At 40.6% G+C, this 21,322-nt stretch overlaps 1 protein-coding gene across 8 annotated transcripts in view; it reads right to left on the bottom strand.

Annotated features, from left to right (window-relative positions):
- EPB41L1 (erythrocyte membrane protein band 4.1 like 1) overlaps positions 1–21,322 on the bottom strand; it is a 159,021-nt gene that overhangs the window by 19,895 nt on the left and 117,804 nt on the right. For 5 of the 8 annotated variants that reach the window (XM_073683821.1, XM_073683826.1, XM_073683823.1 and 2 more), the window contains 7 exons: positions 19,546–19,633; positions 18,111–18,263; positions 17,868–17,965; positions 15,476–15,651; positions 14,312–14,442; positions 7,590–7,622; positions 3,216–3,374 (listed from right to left, as the gene is read on the bottom strand). In XM_073683821.1, coding sequence (XP_073539922.1) covers positions 3,216–3,374; positions 7,590–7,622; positions 14,312–14,442; positions 15,476–15,651; positions 17,868–17,965; positions 18,111–18,263; positions 19,546–19,633 — 838 coding nt within the window. The remainder of the gene's footprint in view (positions 1–3,215; positions 3,375–7,589; positions 7,623–14,311; positions 14,443–15,475; positions 15,652–17,867; positions 17,966–18,110; positions 18,264–19,545; positions 19,634–21,322) is intronic. The other 3 variants (XM_073683824.1, XM_073683827.1, XM_073683829.1) reach the window with 1 other exon arrangement.

Raw genomic sequence — 21,322 nt, 5'->3', positions numbered from 1 at the left:
TTTTCGGGCCACTAAAATATAGGTAGCAGTAGGGCCTGGTATACAGCATGCTTATAGAGTTAAAGGTAAGCCAAGGTCCTGTGAACAGTGACGTGTTGTGACAGAAGGGAGGGGGATTCATTCTGAAGCAGTGATCAGGCTGAGAGGCTAACAATGTGCTGAAGTGCTGCAGTTCCATCATAGAAGGTGATCGGTGGTTTACATGTGCTGGCGAACTCAATGAACTATCAAAGTTTACCTGTCATTCCAAGAGAATTAGCATTTTATTGCAGTTTTACCTGCATGATGGATTTTGATTTTCTGCAGTCTGCATTTTGAATTGTTAACATGATCGTAAATATTAGATTAATGACGGTTCAACCTTCTTTTCTTGTCAGGAGTCCCAACTTTCCCCCAATGACAGATGCCAAGGGGACAACATGCTTGATCCTTTTGGTCTCAGGGAAGATAAGCCTCCAACAGAGGAATCTCCTCTCCTCTCATGCAGAACATACCGCATTCTCAGCCACTTTGAGTCTGCATGTATGGGGTGGTTAGCATGAATAGTTGGCAGCTTAACAAACATTTGTCCAATAGAAATCTAGTCCCCAATTTATCAAAGCAATTCGGCCAGAATTATGACGTAAATTGCTTTGAAAAGTTGCAACATTTTTATGCAACTCGGGAGTTGCACAAAAATTTTGCAACTGCTGTCATGTTCACTCCAGTTTCTCCCAGCTCTGCCAACATGGGTGGAGCTGGGAAGGGACGTGATCCCATAGCTCGCTAATTTATGACAAGCTGTGGTCTTCCCTACACCAGAAATCTTACTCCAGTCAGTCAGGGACTGGAGTAAGATTTCTGGTGTGTGCCTCTTAATAAATAAATCAAGACAATCTGGCTTCATCACGACCTCTCATCAAAGAAAAGCGCTGGTCTTGATTAATCAGGGCCCTAAAGTATTTGGCCAGTTTTTGTTTCTCATAATCTCATATCCAAAATGGGAGGGTACTAGCCGCTATGATGTTCTGTCACTCTCAGGAGCACTGGACTTACCCCTCCCACAATCCTATTCCTTCTTTAATGAGCTAGTAAAAAGCTCTTATTAGTTTGCTGTGTAAGCTCCACAGTAAGCCTTAGGCCACGGCCCCACTATCAGAATTGGTGACTTGTTTCTATTATACCTTTTCTCTGATTGTTCCTCACCTCGTCTTGGCTCCCAGTACTGAGAAAAAATACTGATCAAATACGGATAGTGGGACCCTGGCCTTAAAAAGAGTATATCAGCCCAAAAGGAAAGTACAAAATAGGCACATAGCCTTGTAGTGGATACAACCCCTATAAAAAACTGCATCTAGTGTTTAGTGTTCTAATCACTATCTCTGTTCTTCCAAAACTGAAGCTTAAAGGGGTTGTCCACTATTTTTTATTATCCCCCTAATGTATTCCCCCAGGGCCCATAAGGGTTTTTGTAAATACCTTGTGGTGTCTATTCGGCCTGTGAGTGGCACTATCACTGGCCGCTCACAGGCATCACATGACCCCCCGGCTGCAGTCGTCTCTGACATCCGCAGATGTTCACATCAAGTTCCGGCTGCAGCCGGGGGTGACTTAGTTCTGCGTTCCACGGTGGATGCCAGGCTGTAGACGGGGTTACCCCGCGCGCTTTCCCTCTCATTCATCAGGAAAGCGCGCGGTGGGTGCGATGCGAGGGGTAGCCCCGCCCACAACCCAGCATCCACTGTGGGGACCGTGTCAACTTATTTAGAAGGAAATCAAATATATTGCAAGGGAAGGACTACAGAATCAGAATGCAAAACGTTCATTGGAGTGAATGGAGGGAGAACAGACTGGTAATCGGGTCAGTATATCTTTTTTGGTATATTATCACCTTACATGGGTTTTATGTGTATTATGCTTTTTTTGTGTATTATTAAGGCTGTACAATATTTAATAGATTCAATAAGTAGTCCATTATTTTGTATGCATCTTATTTGGTTATTGTTTTGTGACTGCTCATTCTGCACAATAATTGGTCCTGGTTTGCTGTTTTGCTCTGGGGAAGTGTACCCCAAATCCTGGACCTTTTCTAATTTTGAGAGCAGACACGTGTGATGAAGGGTATTTATCCGAAATATTACATTTTTGCTATAATGATGACGGTGCAATCTATGGATGTAAGATATTTTGAATAAATCCTAATTAAGTATCTCCCTGTGTCTTACAGTGTGCAGTTCCTTCCTTCCATGAGCCTTATAGTCTGATGGAAATTCAATTCACAATATATTGTTTACAAATGCTTCAAACTGCGGTACGGTGATCTATTGGCCCAGTTTTATCAATACATTTCCTTATTGCCCTTTTTCTGATTCCGTGGTTTTGGATAAATATTGTGATTATACTTTCACATATTCATGGTTCTTGAATAGGCATCATTGTACACCTTTAATCGTGGTCCCGTGTGTTCCTCTGTCTTTTACAATTATGTATTTTTCATTTTGGCCTCTGTTTCTAATAAAGCTATGTATTTTTGCAATCATGAGCATTATGATGATTTTTTCAGTTTTTGAATTTGTTTTTGTGTTGTAAGTAAGATTTTACACAGACGCGCTGCTCTTAATCAAGTGGAGCAGTAGCAATAAGAGACTCTTAGAATACACGTGGATGCAGACTTCAGGCTTCTTTCTCACACAATCTGTGCTTTATGTATAGTGGCATGTAAACGTTTGGGCACCTCGGATCAAAATTACTGTTATTGTGAACCCTTAGGGGGTCTACAATTAACATTGAATTTCATGCTTACAGTTGTCACTTTTCTAAGAGTGCAGAGATCCTGAACCGTTAAAGCTATACAGTTTAAGTCTGAAAAGGTGTCTAAATAATTTTGTGAATCGAAACAAGTACCAACCATAAAAAATACGCCAATCACCAACTATGCTATCAAGGCTTTGATCAGTCAGATTTTTATCAGATTATTATTTTGACACCCCAGATAATAGAATTTATTATAAAATTCAGATTTTGAAAAAAGTGATGAAACACAATGAGTTTCTATCTGCTTGTTGTTATCAAGCTTGTAGAACTGTTGTATGCCTGCTACTCCGACATCCAGTATCACCTTAATTAGCCCTGAAAACTAACTATGCATGGAGTTAAAATTACACACAAGAGCACATTTCAATTATCGATCTACTTTTGGCCATCAGTGCTCCTTTAAATGGGGATCCATTACTGACCTCATGTTTAGAGGAAGACGATGTAGGCGAGGAGGGCAGCCTCTTTTCCCGCCCACGCTCTCTGTGGACTAGTTTGCTGTTGGGTTGTTTCAGAGTTCTCTTCAGCTCGTTAATGCTGGCCTGATGCTTCAGTAGGACATCCTGCGACTTGTCCAAGAACTAAGAAAGGGATATAACAAAAAGGTGTCAATGCCCAACTCCTAACCCCTTCACTCCACCACATGATGTAGACCTCTGGCAGTGAAGGGGTTCCTATATTTAAAAAAAATAAAAAAAAAACAACTTGTGATTATAACATGGCCATGAAGGATGCAGAGTTTCAGTAGACATGTCCACCACGGATCTTCTAAACTGATAATGTTTTATTAAAATGGGGAAATAAATGCAGGAAAGATGCAGGGTGGGTAGGATATAAAGACAGACGGTGACTTAGAGAACAGTTGTGGTAGGCCTCTAATTCTATTGACTTGACCAGACATAGCAACTCTGTGTTCTATCAAAATGATCTAGTATCTAGGGGCACTAATATCCAATTTAGGGACTGACTTTCTACTTTGTCACTTGCTGAACAAAGAATCATAGAATGCTCCAGAAACAGAGAATATATACGTCCAGAGTTACTAATAAAAAGACAAAGTAACATTATTTCAAAAAAAATATTGACGTGTAGATTTATAAATCAGTAGACTCTATAAATGTAAAAAAAAGTTAAGAGATTCTGACTCTGGATCTAAAGTACAAAAAGTACACATTTTTACATACGTTTCTTAGTCCTGATAAGGCTATATAATCCTCAAGTTCAGTAAGAGAATGAGAGAGCTGATATTACTGTGTATTCATGAGCTAAACTCAATCTGTGCCAACCCACCCAATCTAATGTGCAATTGCAGCTTGTACTGAGCAGTGTGAGAGCAGCAGCAGGGAAGAGGGATGCTGAGGAACTGTCAATCAGGCTAGGTGGAAATAGATTGAATTAAGCTTAGTAATACACTTGCCTCTCTAACTCTTTTCCTAGACTAATGAAATGCTTATTTTAATATTAAGGATTATACAACCACTCTGATATATAACAATGTAAGTTTTCCAGCCTCTTCAGGTCTGAGATTCATTTAATAATGTATGCAATTACCACCAAAAAGTGATATTGTGTCTTTAGAAAATTAATGTACTTATGCCACTAATATCTTGTAGCTATCCTTTTATATCTTGCTCTATTATGGCAGCTCAACACTTTTCAGAATATCCTTTGTTGTGAATTACCTTTGCAAGGTTCCCAAAATTTTCTTTAGCATGCATAGGCTCTTCAGCAATACTCTGTGTGGACAGGTTCTTTTACAATGTCTTGTTCTGTGGATAGGCTCTTCCAAAATCCTTTTAAAGGGGTATTCCCATCTGGAACATTTATGGCATATCGACAAAAGATGCCATAAATGTTTGATAGATACAGGTGTGAGCATTGGGATCCGAATCTATCTTGAAAATGGGGCCCTGTCACGCGCTGTCAGGAATGGAGAGATGGCCACACAAGCACAGCTATCTCTATTGGCAGCTATTCCATTTCTGACAGTGGTCAAAAGGCTCCTCTTATCAAAACATTCTATATTTTCAGCATACAATGTCGATATGCCATGAATGTCCCAGATTGAACAACCTTGTGCGGATATGCTCTAACACAATATTCTAAATGTTATTTCTTGTTGTGCAGATTGTGTGTTTTTTTTTGTAATTCCTGAAATGTTCGTTTCAGTACCTGAAGGACACAGTCTTAAAGGGAATCTGTCACCATGAAAATGCAGTCCAATCTGCAGGTACTATGTTCTGGTGCATGGGGAACGGAACAGATTGAGATTTAGTTTGTGCTAAAAGTATAACTTGTGATTTAAACATTATAATCATTTAAACCTCCGCTCTTTCAGGAATTTTCGGTCCAGTGGGCGGTCCTATCAGTGATTGACAGCTATCTCTGTATGCACTCTTATGCAAAGAAAGTTGTCAGTCACTGACAGCACCACCCACTAGACCAAAATCCCTGAAAGACCAAAGGTTTAAATCATCAAAAGGCACGTTATACTTTATCTTTTCTCACAAACTATATATCGATCTGCTCATCTTCTTACAGTGGGTACGGAAAGTATTCAGACCCCTTTAAATTTTTCACTCTTTATTTCATTGCAGCCATTTGGTAAATTCTAAAGAGTTCATTTTTGTTCTCATTAAAGTATACTCTGTACCCCATCCTGACTGAAAAAAACAGAAATGTAGAAATTTTTGCAAATTTATTAAAAAAGAAAAACTGAAATATCACATGGTCATAAGTATTCAGACCCTTTGCTCAGTATTGAGTAGAAGCACTCTTTTGAGCTAGTACAGCCATGAGTTTTCTTGGGAATAATGCAACAAGTTTTTCACACCTGGATTTTGGGAACCTCTGCCATTCTTCCTTGCAGATCCTCTCCAGTTCCGTCAGGCTGGATGGTGAGCGTTGGTGGGCAGCCATTTTCAGGACTCTCCAGAGATGCTCAATTGGGTTTAGGTCAGGGCTCTGGGTGGGCCAGTCAAGAATGGTCACAGAGTTGTTCTCAAGCCACTCCTTTGTTATTTTAGCTGTGTGCTTTGGGTCATTGTGTTGTTGGAAGGTGAACCTTCGGCCAAGTCTGAGGTCCAAAGCACTCTGGAAGAGGTTTTCATCCAGGATCTCTCTGTACTTGGCCGCATTCATGTTTCCTTCAATTGCAACCAGTCGTCCTGTCCCTGCCGCTGAAAAACACCCCCATAGCATGATGCTGCCACCACTATGTTTCACTGTTGGGATTGTATTGGGCAGGTGATGAGCAGTGTCTGGTTTTCTCCCCATATACCGCTTAGAATTATCACCAAAAAGTTCTATCTTCGTCTAATCAGACCAGAGAATCTTATTTTTCATAGGCTGGGAATCCTTAATGTGTTTTTGAGCAAACTCTATGCGGACTTTCATATGTCTTGTACTAAGGAGAGGCTTCCATCGAGCCACTCTGCCATAAAGGCCAGACTGGTGGAGGGCTGCAGTGATAGTTGACTTTGTGGAACTTTCTCCCATCTCCCTACTGCATCTCTGTAGCTCAGCCACAGTGATCTTGGGGTTCTTCTTTACCTCTCTCACCAAGGCTCTTCTCCCATGATTGCTCAGTTTGGCTGGATGGCCAGGTCTAGGAAGACTTCTGGTGGTCCCAAACTTCTTCCATTTAAGGATTGTGGACGCCACTGTGCTCTTAGGAATCTTGAGTAATGCAGAAATTCTTTTGTAACCTTGGCCAGACTCTTAGGAATCTTGAGTAATGCAGAAATTCTTTTGTAACCTTGGCCAGATCTGTGCCTTGCCACAATTCTGTCTCTGAGCTCCTTGGGCAGTTCCTTTGAGTTCATGATTCTCATTTGGTCTGACATGCACTGTGAGCTGTGAGGTCTTATATAGATAGGTGTGTGCCTTCCTAAATCAAGTCCTATCAGTTTAATTAAACACAGCTGGACTCCAATGAAGGAGTAGAACCATCTCAAGGAGGATCACAAGGAAATGGACAGCATGTGACTTAAATATGAGTGTCTGAGCAAAGGGTCTGAATACTTATAACCATGTGATATTTCAGTTTTTCTTTTTTAATAAATTTGCAAAAATTTCTACATTTCTGTTTTTTTCCAGTCAAGATGGGGTGCAGAGTGTACTTTAATGAGAAAAGAAAATGAACTTTTTAGAATTTACCAAATGGCTGCAATGAAACACATTTAAAGGGGTCTGAATACTTTCCGCTCCCACCGTATTCTCTATAACATGATGCCTGCAGACTGGACTGCATTTTCATGGTGACCGGTTCCCTTTAAATATGTTTTTCATCTTCTGTTTCAGAGTCGGGGTTAAAATTAGGTTCATATACCTAAATCCAGCAGTGCAATGTAAAGGACTGTAATTCATCTGTCAGGTATACAACTTTTTACAGTCACTAGATTCCAACAATTAAAACAGAATTGTCCGCAGTCATTATGACTATGTTCTCTGGGACTATGCTAGTTTTATTTTTTTTATTGCTGTGTAGCATGATAAAATATACATATGTGCACACCCGTATATATATCGTACTTTTCAGAATAAACTGAGGACTGCATATAAGGCCCAATAATCTATTACATTAGTCACCAAAGGGCTGATTTAATGCATTTAGAAAAAGGATTAATAGGAGAATAGGATGTAGGATAGATTTTAGGATAGGCTGATGGGGGATCCACAGTGACAAAAGTACTAAGGTACATCAGGGAATAGATGGGTACTAGCTAGATGCTAGTTTTAGGGAAGGTAAATGGGAACTAGGGTAGGTAAATGGATGTTTGGTTACAGGTGGGTACCTCCTTGTGCCGGGGGGTGCTCTCTTGCTCCGACTGGTAGCAATAGGCAAGAAACAGAAGCAAGCAAGTGTGAGAAACACAGCTGCACATACAGACATACATGGATTCACAAGAGTATAGATAAGCAACAACAAAACATCTAGATCTGTGTTTTACTTGTGGACATAAAATGACATAAATCATATACTCATATCTGAAAATATGCAGCAAGGTAAGGGTACATAAGAATACAAAAGCCTATAAACACACAAGATGCATAAAATACAAAAAAAAAATACAAAATGCAAATGAAATATCAAGAAACACATGGACAAAATTAAATGACTTAGGGTGCTTTCACACTGCGTTTAGGCATCTGTTCAGTGGCTCCTGTTGGGTCTTACGTCTGAACTCCCCCACAAAATGGGATTCAGACATATGACGGGGCCATAGACTATAATGGTGCAAACAGAGTGAACGTGCGCTCTGTCGTGTACAACTTTCAGGTGGACACTCAGACGTAGTAGACTGCATCTGAGTGTCCGTCTCCAGTAGGTGTACACTCCTGAAAATGACGCACGGCAGAGTACACGATCACTCTGCAGGCACCATTATAATCTATGACCCCCATCAGCGCATACGCCCAAATCCCGTTTTGCAGGAGGTTCGGATGTAAGCCCTGATGGGAGCCACTGAACGGGTGTTTAAATACAGTGTGAAAGCTCCCTTAAAGGGAACCTGTCACCTTGTACATGCAATCTGATCTTTGAACAGTACAGTAGAGAGAATGAGAAGCTGAGCAGAATGATATGTAGGTTTGTTGGAAAAGATTCAGTATAACTTGTATTTTATCCATTGACCTCCCTGGTGTTTGTATGCATGAGTCCAGTGGGCGGTCCTACCAGTGATTAACAGTGATCTCTGCATGCACAGTCATACTGGGAAGACGGTTAATCACTGAATAGGAACCCAATGGACTCATATACATACAAATACCAGATTTCAATGAATAAAATACAAGTTATACTGAATCTATTCCAGCAAAATGGATTTGATCAGCTTCCCCTGCTGTATAACATCTTGCCTGGTGATCAGACACCAGTTTCAACATGACTGGTTCCCTTAAATACACTTACTGCATAAAATCTGTATTTTTCTCTATATGCAAATCAGAAGCAACCACACAAATTGGCCCAGATACAAGTTGTGCCCGAGCACCATTTCCGTATGTGGCATGGAAGGTTAGGCTTGAGTCCCCACTAGCGAAGAAATATTGTCCTTCATTACTAGTTACATATAGTGTATTGGTTTGGCAGTCCGTGCATCTTCGTGGTGGGAGGTTTTCTTGGGTTTTTATTGTTTGTGAATATATGTGTACCAGGCATGAGAACGGTGTCTGCAAGCTACCAATGCTATGGCTGTGACGTTCTGGTCTTCTCTGCTAGCAGAAATCATGTTTCGCAGTAAGTGTGGGAATCTTGCTCTGAGGTTTATACGCTTGTATTCTGAAGTGTTCTGCAGGGAACTTTAACAACCTGTAAAACCCAATTTGGATTGGAATAGAAGCATTGGAAATTAAAAAGTCAGTAAATGAATAAATAAGGATTTATTGAGTCTGTATTTTTACAGTTGTGCATTATAGAGTGGCCCTGTACTATTGCCTTTACAGTACATTGGATTACGGGTGGGCTACTTAAAGATAAAACACTGCAGCCCCTATTGCTATGATATTGCATAATCCAAATAATGTAGATGCCAGAAAAAATGTTCTCACTTGTCTGTTTGAGATTTGCTTTTACAACTTTATGAGGCAAACTAAACATAATCTTCACCACACCACGTGATATGATACATGTTGTTCTCTACATGTTAAAGCCTCTGGGAACCTCTGGTACTTAAAGGGGCTGTACCAAGCTTGGGAGTCATCCACTACCCAAAATAGTCAAGGGCATCTTTCATCTGCTCTTTAGCACCCCCATTAAAAATGAATGAAGCAGATGTGCCCATGGTCGACCAACACTCCATTCACAAGGGGATTCTTCAGAGCCCCGATTCTTGGGATCGGTGAGGGTTCCAACATGTCGACCCCAACAATTGAGAAATTATCCCCTATCCAATGGAAACGGAATAATTTCCAAGCTTGGCAAAACCCAACTTTGTTTATTTTATCATCCAAAAGAACCAAGCAAACACCAAAATGATTATTTCTCACTGTACTGAAAGGAATATTTAGGCAGAGATGATAAATAAGGAAACTTATTTTTAAGACAGTGAACAAAAGTCAGAAATTTTGTTGCACGCCATATTTAGAGCCACGATTGGTTTGACACATTTATTATTCTAGAAATTGTGCAAATCTTAATTTTCTGGGGTAAGGACAGGTAATTTTGCACCAAATTTATGAGGAGGGGTGATTTTTACTCTAGTGCAAAAACAGTCCTATGCTGGGTTTAGAAATGCCAGTGTAAAGGCCCCGTCACACTTAGCGACGCTGCAACGATCCCGACAATGATACGACCTGTCAGGGATCGTTGCTGCGTCGCTATGTGGTCGCTGGTGAGCTGTCAAACAGGCAGGCTCACCAACGATCAGGGGAGCAGCGACATCGTGGAAAGAATCTTTCCACGATGTCCTGCTCCTGGTTACCAGCCTGCTGAAGCAGGAGCAGGCTGGTAACTATGATAAACATCGGGTTACTAGGGGCACACGCGCACCTAGTAACCCGTTGTTTATCCTGGTTACCACTCTGCTACGGTGAGCGGGAGGTTACCGCTCACTTTAGCAGGCTCGTAACCATGATAAACATCGGGTTACTAGGGGCACACGCGCACCTAGTAACCCGATGTTTATCATGGTTACCACTCTGCTACGGTGAGCGGGAGGTTACCGCTCACTTTAGCAGGCTCGTAACCATGATAAACAACGGGTTACTAGGTGCGCGTGTGTCCCTAGTAACCCGATGTTTATCATGGTTACCAGCTTGATCGCTGCTCCCGCTGGTCACACACAGCGATGTGTGCTGACCAGCGGGAGGGCAACGACCAAAAAATGGTCCAGGACACTTTGCAGCGATCAGCGACCTCACAGCAGGGGCCTGATCGCAGCAAAGTGTCACACATAGCGACATTGCTGGTGAGGTCGCTTTTGCGTCACCAAAACCGTGACACAGCAGCGATCTTGCTAGCGATCTCGCTATGTGAGACTGGGGCTTAAGTAACTTTTCCTGCAGTCTTTTTGTAGTGTGACAGCTGTGATAACAGCTCCATTGACTATGGCATTTCATAGGACAACATTGTGTTGCATATGCATGAATCCATTAGGATATATTCATATGTAAATGATACAATGCGGATGGTCCTCCCTGATTTTCCACTTTACCAGCTGATCATACAGATGCCCCAGCAGGCATCTATAAACATCGCGGAAGCGGAAGTGAGTGGCACCAGACAAACCCTTTAATACTCCATTCTTTATGAGTTCACTCGTGGCTTAAAGGGAATCATAGGAATTCAGCGTCCTATGACCTACATGCCCATATAGACTGCTTAGGAAGGACGATCCTACTGACAGATTCCCTTTAAGCTCACAAAACTGCACCAAAACTGCATACGTGATCCAGACATGAAATTTTAGTGCAACTTTTTTTTTGCATAAACTATCAAAGGAGATGTCAAGGTTGTTAAACTGTGCTTCTGATGATATTGCCTTGAAGGAAGTCTTGTTATGCCACAAAAGTTCATGTTCAGCCTTAGCACACATTACTATAGGATCACTATTTGTAAGACAAAATCAGGATAGGGAGAAAAACTATAAGGCCACGGCCCCCCAGTGTTTGGTCAGTATTCGGTCAGTATTTTTTCTCAGGAGTGGGAGACAAAACCAGGTGAGGAACAATCAGAGAAAATGTATAATAGAAACAAGTCACAAATTCTGCATTTATCACCCACTCCTGGTTTTGGTTTCCACTCCTGAGAAAAAATACTGACCGAATACTGACCAAATACTGATAGTGAAGCCGTGGCCTTAATGAAAGTATCTGATCAAATCTGTTATGTGTTTTGGTGCCACTTCCGGTTGAGCTTACATTAACTGATGCAAAATACTGACGTGTGAATGAGGCCTGAAAGTTACAAATGCAACCTAGTTTTCAGTTTGATTGTTAATAAAATTAGCAATTCTGTTACTGCATTGAAAGATGCTTTATAAAATTGACAAATAAGAAAATATAACTTTTGGACAGACTCACAACTGACAAGGAGCTTTCCGCTATAATAAAAGCATTTGTTACTAAGTAACTTCAGGCTGTTCACACACATGTACCAGTAATGTTACGGCAGGAATGCACACAACTATTACATGGGAAAAATCCTGCAAGCACTGCTACATATCTGGATATTAATTGCACACATTTTTACTACTGTGATACTGTGTCATAATTTAAATGTAATTTATACTTTTGTAAATGGTTATGCCCCATTGATCTAACAATCACTCTCTAGTCAATGTAAACATCCCCTTGTGTCTCATTAGGACAATCCCTATGCATATGGCATTTTAGGGCATAAGGATACCCAGAGTCCTTCCAGGTAAGCCAGACGGCGGCAAAAATCAGCTATCACTCTGGAAGAATCAATGTGGCAGTGCATTGTATTGTATCGTGACTGATTCATTCAAATAGACAGCATGTACTACTACTACATTTTTCCAAAAGCGGCCACTGCAGGAGATGACAATATTTCACGAAGAGAGTCAGCTCATTTGGAAATCTTTTTTTTTTTGTTTCATATGAGAAAAAAGGACCGTTTTTCATGTGTCTGTTTTTACAATCAGTGGTGGCATCCATTTCTCTTATATATATGTAAAAAAAAAGTTTTCAAGCTTCTCCTACCTGTTAGACAGTGAAAATCAAACAGCAATAAGATGCCACCCAAATGGCATCTGTCTGCCGTACTTTTTTTTTTCAAGGATCCAATGAATTTGATGTGAGATTTTGATCCGCAAACCGGATCAAAATTTGACATGTCACTGTTGTTACTTGAAGACTATGTGAAAAGGCCCATAGAATATGATGGGCACATGTTCTCTCAGTTAAAAATAAGAAGAGAACACGTACAACAGAGACCTCCGAGACGTCTGAAAAAGGCCTAAGTGTAAGTGCACATAACGTCTTTTTCAGATGGAGACTGCTTGGAATACACTTGAAAAAGCACTAAAAAAACATAAAAAAGAATTGACATCTGCGCTTCTATGTCAAAAAGACTTGCTGTGCACATGTTTTGTCTTTTGCAACGTCTTTTAACCACTTTGAAAGATATTTAGTGGCTTAAAAAGTGATCTGACCATTCTTCATTATTTTATATGTAAGATATTAAAAAAGAAAGCCTGGAGCAGAGCCGCCATAAAAGCACCATCGGCATTTTCCTGAAGCTTCCTTCTGCATCAAAACCTATGGAGGTACAATGGCATCTATAAGACATGCCATGTGCACATACCCTTTTGCATCTCCCTGGCAGGAAAAACGCATGCGGTTTTTACATGTGTTTTTCCTGCCAGGTAGAAGCGTTTGTCAAGCGTTTTTGCATGCATTTCTGCATGCGGGTTATCAAGCGCTTTCCAAGCGATTTTAGCATCACTTGGAAAAGTGCTTGACAACTTGGTCACACTATATAAATACATGCAACCGGCATGGATTTATATAGTGTGACCAAGTTAATAGTTAAAAAAAGAATAAAAATGGTAAAAAATAAACATTATACTCACCTTCCGATGGCCCCCGGTCTCTTTTCTCCAGTGCGTCCTGGCTCCCCGGCGGCTCGCTGTGGTGTAAAAGGACCTTCCATGATGTCATTTAGTCATGTAACAGGTCACAAGACTAAATGACGTCATGGAAGGTCCTTTTACACCATCGCGAGCCGCTGGGGAGCCAGGACGCATCGCTGAGGAGACCGGGGGCCATCCGAAGGTAAGTATAATGTTTATATTTTATTTTAAATTCTTTTTTTACAGGTACTATGGTACCCGGGTCTGGAGGAGAGTTTCCTCTTCTCCAGACCCGGGTACCATCCGCACATTGAATCGCTTAATATCCGCATGTGCACATGTAGTCATGCGGATATTATGCGATTCAATGAAAGTCAATGGCGGCAATTGCGCCGCGTTTCCGCAAAAATAATGGACATGCTGCGGATTTTTCCGCAATGATAATCCGCAGCGGAAATTTCCGCAGCATGTGCACAGCACATGCGGATTATCATTGGGGAGCATGGGGCACGTATTTCCAAGCGTTTAAGCGTTTTCGCTGCGAAATTTCCACGGCAAAAACGCTTGAAAAACACATAGTGGGCATGCAGCCGAAGGGTAATCAGCAGATGGCCAGTGGAGGATGGGTTGTCCAAATGGGAAAGCTTGTGTGACACTTGCAGTTGTGCAATTTTTTTCTCCCATATCTATAATCTTAGTTTCTTGAAAGTTACATATAAATGCAAATGTCGCACAACTCAATGTATTCCTAAAACCTGGAGATGTTTATCAACAATGTGTATCAAGCTTTAAATTCTCCAGTTCTCACATTGCAAAAAGTTGTAATAATTGTATAGATAATTTCTAAGATAAGGATAATCTCAAAGAGCTGGCTAATAATTTCATTTACAAATCAGAAAACCTTTTTCCTGGGATAACAACCTCATTGTACATACTTCAGTATTACACAATTATCTGTCCACCAGAAACCACCTTCAACTCACCTTCAGCTCCTTGATTTTGGTTGGAGTTGTCACTTCCTCCCCTTCTTCCTCTTCCTCATGCTGAGATGGTTCGTGGTTTTTCTCTGGTGTAGACTCATGGTTTTCACTGACTGCAGCTTGTTTAGAAAATCCTGAAAACAGCAATGAGTTATGTCAATAATAGGGGGCAAAATTAATTTAAAGGCGTCATGCACCCTTGGGGAGTATTTTTTTCTTACTTAAATGCATGTAATTAAAATCAAATTTGCAATTGGGTTTCATTAAAAAAATTGTTTATCTTCTGTCTCCTCTGTGTTGCACTTATGATTGCTGGCTTAATAATAAGTTAACTGAGAATCCATCAGTAAGCCCGCTATGATGGTCTGATAGGGAGTTTGTAAGTCTTTCATCTTTCTTTTTCTCTGCTCCTCTCTGTTAATTTATGATATGACCACGAACCCCATCAACATTGAATGTGTAGGAACACAAAGAGCCTGCAAAAGCCAAATAGAGCAACATTTTTAATGAAACCCAATAGCAAAAATAATTTTTAGCGCCAAATACATCCATTTAAGTAAAAAAAAAAATCCCAAAAGGTGTACAACACCTTTAAATATCAATATCCAGCCTAGTGACTTTTAAGGGTATATTCACATGATGTTTTTTAACATGGTTTTTAAAGGGGATAAAGCCCTTATTTACTAGGACCTATTCATACAGAGACTGTTTCGTGGTTATTTTCCTTAAAGGGAATCTATCAGCAGGTTTTTGCTATGTAAGCTAAAGACAGCATGAGGTAGGGGTTAAAATACAGATTTCAGGGATGCCTCTTTTATCAAGCTCTGAGGTTCTGTTTGCTTACAACGATTGTTTTAGCACCAGGAGCTTATCATTACTGGGACTCAGCAGCTTGTGCCTCCTGGACTGACACGCCCCCTCCTATGATAAGCAGCTCACTGCCTATGGACATTGTATAAACACTTCCTGGTGTGGGCAGAGTCAGCTTACTCAGCTCTGCTGCATTGTTAAATCTAAAAGCTCTGATTGTGTCAGAACGGGTGCACCCAGTAAACTAAGTGATACATCGTTGGATTCAGCTTCTCTTTGCCTACATCAGGCTGCTCTCAGATGAGGTAGCACAAAATTGCTGACAGATTCCCTTTAATCCTCTGCACCTATACTCACCCCCTTCATGACTCTGGGACAGCGTGTACCGTTTGCTGGCAGATCGCTTGAAGTTAGGGGCAGGCCTATCTATCAAGGCGCTTGCTTGCTGCGTCTGTGCCTGTGTTCGTCCACTGTATCTGAATTTTGAGCCCATCACTAGGAAACCTTTAGGGGCAGGTTCTGGGGACACTAGTCTGGAATATGAAAAGAAAGCATTTTAATGTTTCTCCTCTGCACACAGCACAGAGTGTTTATACAAAAATATTTTCCGCCTGCTGTGTTATTATAGACGTGGCCTCCTCACAGAAAACATTGTCATTCTTCTCCAGCCTACTCTGACCCTACACATGGTGCTGTCACTGCAGTGCCATCATGATCTGCATATTAACTCAGCTGTCAGTATGTTGGGATGAGATATGCCAACCCTCTTGTTGTGAGCATGAACAAGATGTAACCTGCATATTAATTCTCTTAGCCGCATTCATTATTAGAATCATTTTATAGGATAAGCAGCCTTCTGAAAAATTGTGATTTGTGGGGAGCACCGGAGCTGTGGTGTTATAGTGGAAGGGGATTCTTCAGGGAAGTCATGGTTATTTGGTTATTTTATGCCATTTACTACATAAGCAAAGTTTACTACATAAGGCAAAGTTTAGTTTTCTAGTTCATTAAACAAAACATTAAAATGTCATACACTTAGTACTATCTAGTGTTCACCAAAATCCTACATACACTTTATATAAAAGTTCGGCCGGTTTTGGCAGGATCGGCCAACCCTCCCCAACTTATCATGTCAGAGATAATAAGAATTAAGCACGATCCTTTTGTTCTGCAGGGAGATAAACTGCTGCTGGATGAGTCTGGCCGCAACTTAAGGTACAGTCATACTTAGCGAAGCTACAGCGATCCCGACAACGATACGCCCTGACAGGGATCGTTGCTGTGTCGCTATGTGGTCGCTGGTGAGATGTCAAACAGTCAGATCTTCCCAACGACGCAGCAACGATGCGGCGACCCGTAGCGACCTGTATAACGATGCACGCCTATGTGTTTCTGTGTCTGAGTCGCCAACGAGGTCGTTGGTAAGGTGTCAAACACAGCGATGCATGCTACCCAGCGGGACCTCAACGATCAAAGAAAGGTCCAGACCTTTCCGACACGACCAGCGATCTCACAGCAGGGGCCTGGTCGCTGCTAAGTGTCAAACGTAGCGAGATCGCTACTGAGGTCGCTGTTGCGTCACAAAACTTGTGACTCAGCAGCGATCTCGCTAGCGATCTCGCTTAGTGTGACGGGGCCTATACTCCACTACCCGCCCAGAGGACACATGAATGCTCGGGTGGAGGAGTCACCACAGAGACAGCTATTTGTCAAAAGTTATCTAATGTTCTATGACCTTCACTTGTATCAAAATGGTGATACAATACAACGGTGTATTTTGCACAAATAAAATTAGAGAAAGTATTTGGGATGAATTTACTCCTCTTAATAAATCTTGTGCATTTGGAACTGACTGGTTCAACTTCTTTATAAGCGTTAGGTGAACACGTCACAACTTTTTTTTTTTAACTTTTGATAAATGACCCCAGATGAAGACGTTGGCGAAACTCGCATTTGTTGAGATGGGTGTTTTAGAGGTTTGCCTACAATTATTTATTCTTTTATTTATCTTGAACATTGGTATTCTTATGTTTGCATTCTCTAGGGTAATGTTTTATATATATCTACATACTTTCTTCCGGTGCTGTACACATTTGGTGATTCAATATTGATCTAAGGAACTCATTCTTACACATTTAGGTGTTCGGCATAGGTTTATTGTTTTATTGCACATTTGTGGTTTCTAATTATTTAGGATTCCTGTTATATATGTGATTATTTTGTAACATGAAGTCTTACCTCCTAATACCTGCATGTTATTTGTTTCTAAACCGATTTGTATTTTTTACGTTTTTTTGTATATTCCAAAAAAGAGCTATTTAATTCCTCATGTGCACTATGTGGTCTTTCTATATGCTAATTGGTGTTTACTTGGATAAAAAAAGCTAAAAGTACAATTACACTTGCCACTGACCATGCCCACTTCTCTTCTACCTCTAGGTCGATATTCTCTATTGTCATTTTTACAGAAAAACATAGAATATTGAGCTAGTGTCCATATTGAGTGTGGTGGGATTTTTGGGGGCTCTGACGCTATCAGTTGGCCTCCATTCTGTCAGGTTTCATATGAAGGATGTGATATCATAGTTTGCTATGCTATTCTATTTAGTAATAATGGAAACTTGAAGGATAAACTCAGTCATTGGGATCGGTCATTGTTTTTGCTTCAATTTGTAATATATTGGGTACAATACAAATACAAACTAATGACAATAACCCTCCGCCTCATGATGGAGATTACAATACTAACCTGAAAAATGTGTGATGTTCTATGCAGACTTTCCAAAGCCGCTTGGCCGCTCTGTGATTAGGTAGTTTGAATCCGATGGTGCTTTCAAACTGCTCGTACTACAACAGATAATAAGGAAACGATAATACTCCAAACAAATAAGGAAACCTCCAGATGAAAGCTATAGAAATGTTGACCACAATCCAAGATACAACATTTCTCTCCTTTCCTGTGTCTCTCTATAACGCTTGTCACGTCACTTACCTCCCCTGGTCGGATCTTAATGTAGAAGTTGCTTCTTTTGTATGAAATCTTTAAGATTTTAGGCCATGCAAACCGGTTTATTCGCAACCTGTCTCTGTAGATCAGGAGCCCATTTGCACAAACTCCCAGCATTATATCTATACCTTCAGAGTCCTACAGAGCCAATGAAAGAAATAAGTCAGAATTAGATACACAGGACAACTTGAGCTATTACTAGCCACAAAGAGGTTGCATTAACATCCTTCATAATCCGAACCTCTACTCCAAGACTTTTCTAATGCTGCACCATTTCCCTGGAATGCACTACCCCAAACAATCAGTTTAGTTCCCAGTGACTAAAGTTTTACATGTGCACTAATAACTAATCTTTGTAGACAGGCTCATCACATCATCTAACTGTTCTCTGTTCCTACATTTTCAACAGAATCTGGTCCCTTCTATCATCTGTTCCCACACCCTCCATGCACATAGTAGCACTTTGTATCTGAACCTATACAGATATTGGCTGATGACTGGTTCATGCAGATTTAAATGAATATCTTTATTTATTATAAAGATGGCAGGACCACCGACTACAAGCACTTTTTACCTTGTGTTACTCCTATTCCTTCATACTGTAGATATAAGCTCTTGTGAGCAGGATCTCACTCCTCTTTTTTGAATTATTGAGTTATGTTTGTTATTGTTTGCAAAAAGAGCCTGTTTTTGTTTTACCTTTTTTTTCAAAAACAGCGCCATTTTTGTCCATAGACCGTGTCAGGTATTGCAGCTCAGCACTATTCACTTCAGGTGAATTAACTGCCCGAATTCCAGATACTGCCCACAAACAACCATGCCATTATTGCTGGAGAACAAGCAGACCTTTTTTTCTAATCTTAAGACAACCCTCTTAATTATACAATACCTAATTAACAATCAATTCATTTATATAATGTTATTATCAAAACGAACTCTGCTGAAGGAACTGGTGCAGGTGATTCACATGAGGCATGTCAGCTCCTAAGCAGACTACAGGCTGTTATACAGCAGCCTAAAATCTGCATCTGCAATTTTGCCTTTATGTCTTCTGATGAAACAATAAAGGAATTGATGTGATATATTTTGCTTAAATGCTTCGCAGACAATTAGGGTGTAGTCAGACAGCCATATAAATCGGGGCGAGATGGGAACACAGTGCACAGAGTGTCCCGACCCAAGTGTGACAGTTGTGTATATTTCCATGCAGCTATCACGCTCGAGTCAGGAGAGCTGGCGGCCAGTCCGTGCACTGTGATCAGATCTTGTTCCAATTTATATGGTCGTCTGACTGCTCCTTAGAGGAATTGTTACTTAAGCAGTACTTTCCCCGGCCTTTACATACAATTCCTGAATTTGTGAGTATGAAAAGGATCATTCAATATCAAGATGGCTGGGAATGAACTTTATGTCCCATTACCTTGGCATGGTGAAGATCAACTCCATACATTGACAGCTTCTTGGCATTTTCAAGAAAATGAATTTCGGCCTCAGCAGGAGTCATTCCTCTGGTTATACAAAGATGAAAATAACATCAATGAATGTGGAATACATCTTAAATCCAAACATATAGCAAGGGCGAATACACATGTCTGTGACAGCAGCACGCGGCATGAGCTGTAATGGAAGCTATGGACGCTGAACAAAAATAGAAACACAACACTTTTGTTTTTGCTCCCATTTTCCATGAGCTGAATTCAGAGATCTAAGACCATTTCTATGTACAAAAGGCCTTTTTCTCTAAAATATTGATCACAAATTTGACTAAATCTGTATTAACTTCTCCGTTGTATATAGGGTGGTGTCTAGATAAACTAGATTTCCATGCAGATAATCGCAGCCTTCTCAATCCCTAGTAGTGACATAGGACAAACAATGGCAAGCAGTGTTCCCCTATCACATGATACAACATCTGCAGGGGTAAGGTACAGAACTTCCGACCTCACTGCTACATAGAGAATGTTCATTGTCTCTGAAGGAGCCTTAGCTTCTCTGTATCCGTCTCACCTGGCAAGGCTGGACTAAGCATTGCTTTTTCTTTCCTCTCTTTATTGCTACAGAGTGGAGGTATTTTAGATCCCGCTTTGGCCCTGGGGTGAAAGTGTTGGACGCACATATCAGTAAGTGCCACCAGCACTAGCATAGAAAGTGGGTTGCACTTGCAGATCTCTATAAGCAGATCTGGGCATCTATGAAAAATATGCACCCATAGACCGCAACCAACATTACTATCTTAGGGTATGTGCACACAAAATCTTTTTTCAGGTGGGTCTGATCTGAAACCGGTCTGAAAAACATCCAGAAAACAGGATGCATTTCTATATAAAAAGCAACTGGCTGTTTATATTTTCAGTCTTTTGAACGTTTTAACTGCTTCAGATTTCCAAAGACACCAAGTGCTTACAAAAAGATCTATACTTTAAAACACATGTCAATGGGAAGGCTCAAAAGATGCCCGACCGCCTTCCTGAATGCTCTGCCATTATTTTTGCTCGAAAAACCACAAGTGGTTTCTTGATTGTTGAATGGAGTTCAGAACACATCCAGAAAATGATAAATATAAAAGACGCAACAAAAATAGTGGAAAAACGCTAAAAGAAAACCTCCCAGCGAACAAAGAATATGAAAAAGTGCCCAGAAAACGACCCAAAAAAATTCAAAGAAAAAATGCTTCATGAAAAAAAAATGCTGGCGTTTCTTGAAGTGTCTTCCTCTTGAAAGACCCGGCTTGAAAAAGGTGTCATGTGCACATACTCTAAGGGTCCTTACACCTCTCAGCTGATTCCTATTAAATATCACATTAAGTTACATACTGAGTCATTATCTTGTAGCATTCCTAATTTATTGCTTGTCTTATATTCCTCACCTGCATTCACATTTATGCATCCTTCAGAGCAGAACTCTTCCAACATTCCCTGCTGCCAGATTGATATGATGATTTGCATTGCAGGAAGCATGGTCCTTACCTCTTGTACTGACCAGCAAAACGTCATCATAAATTAAAAAACTACTATCATTCCTGACATGTGGGGCGCCACATAGCTTTGCAGGAGCTCAGGTAAGCTGATAGGAATTTGTCCTTCATCTAATAGGCCAGAAAAATTGTGAATGCAGCTCTGAAGTAACTACCTAACTCAGACCAGTACAATACAAGAAATGAACTCAGGCCTTATAAGTATTAAAAGTTATAGCTATTA

Source organism: Phyllobates terribilis, unplaced genomic scaffold, assembly GCF_046119375.1.
Source record: "Phyllobates terribilis strain yellow unplaced genomic scaffold, ASM4611937v1 Scaffold_5__5_contigs__length_657084704, whole genome shotgun sequence".
In the NCBI taxonomy this organism is placed as follows: Eukaryota; Metazoa; Chordata; class Amphibia; order Anura; family Dendrobatidae; genus Phyllobates; species Phyllobates terribilis.
The sequence above is the reverse complement of the archived record's forward strand: the minus strand, read 5'-3'. Positions and strand labels throughout refer to the sequence as shown.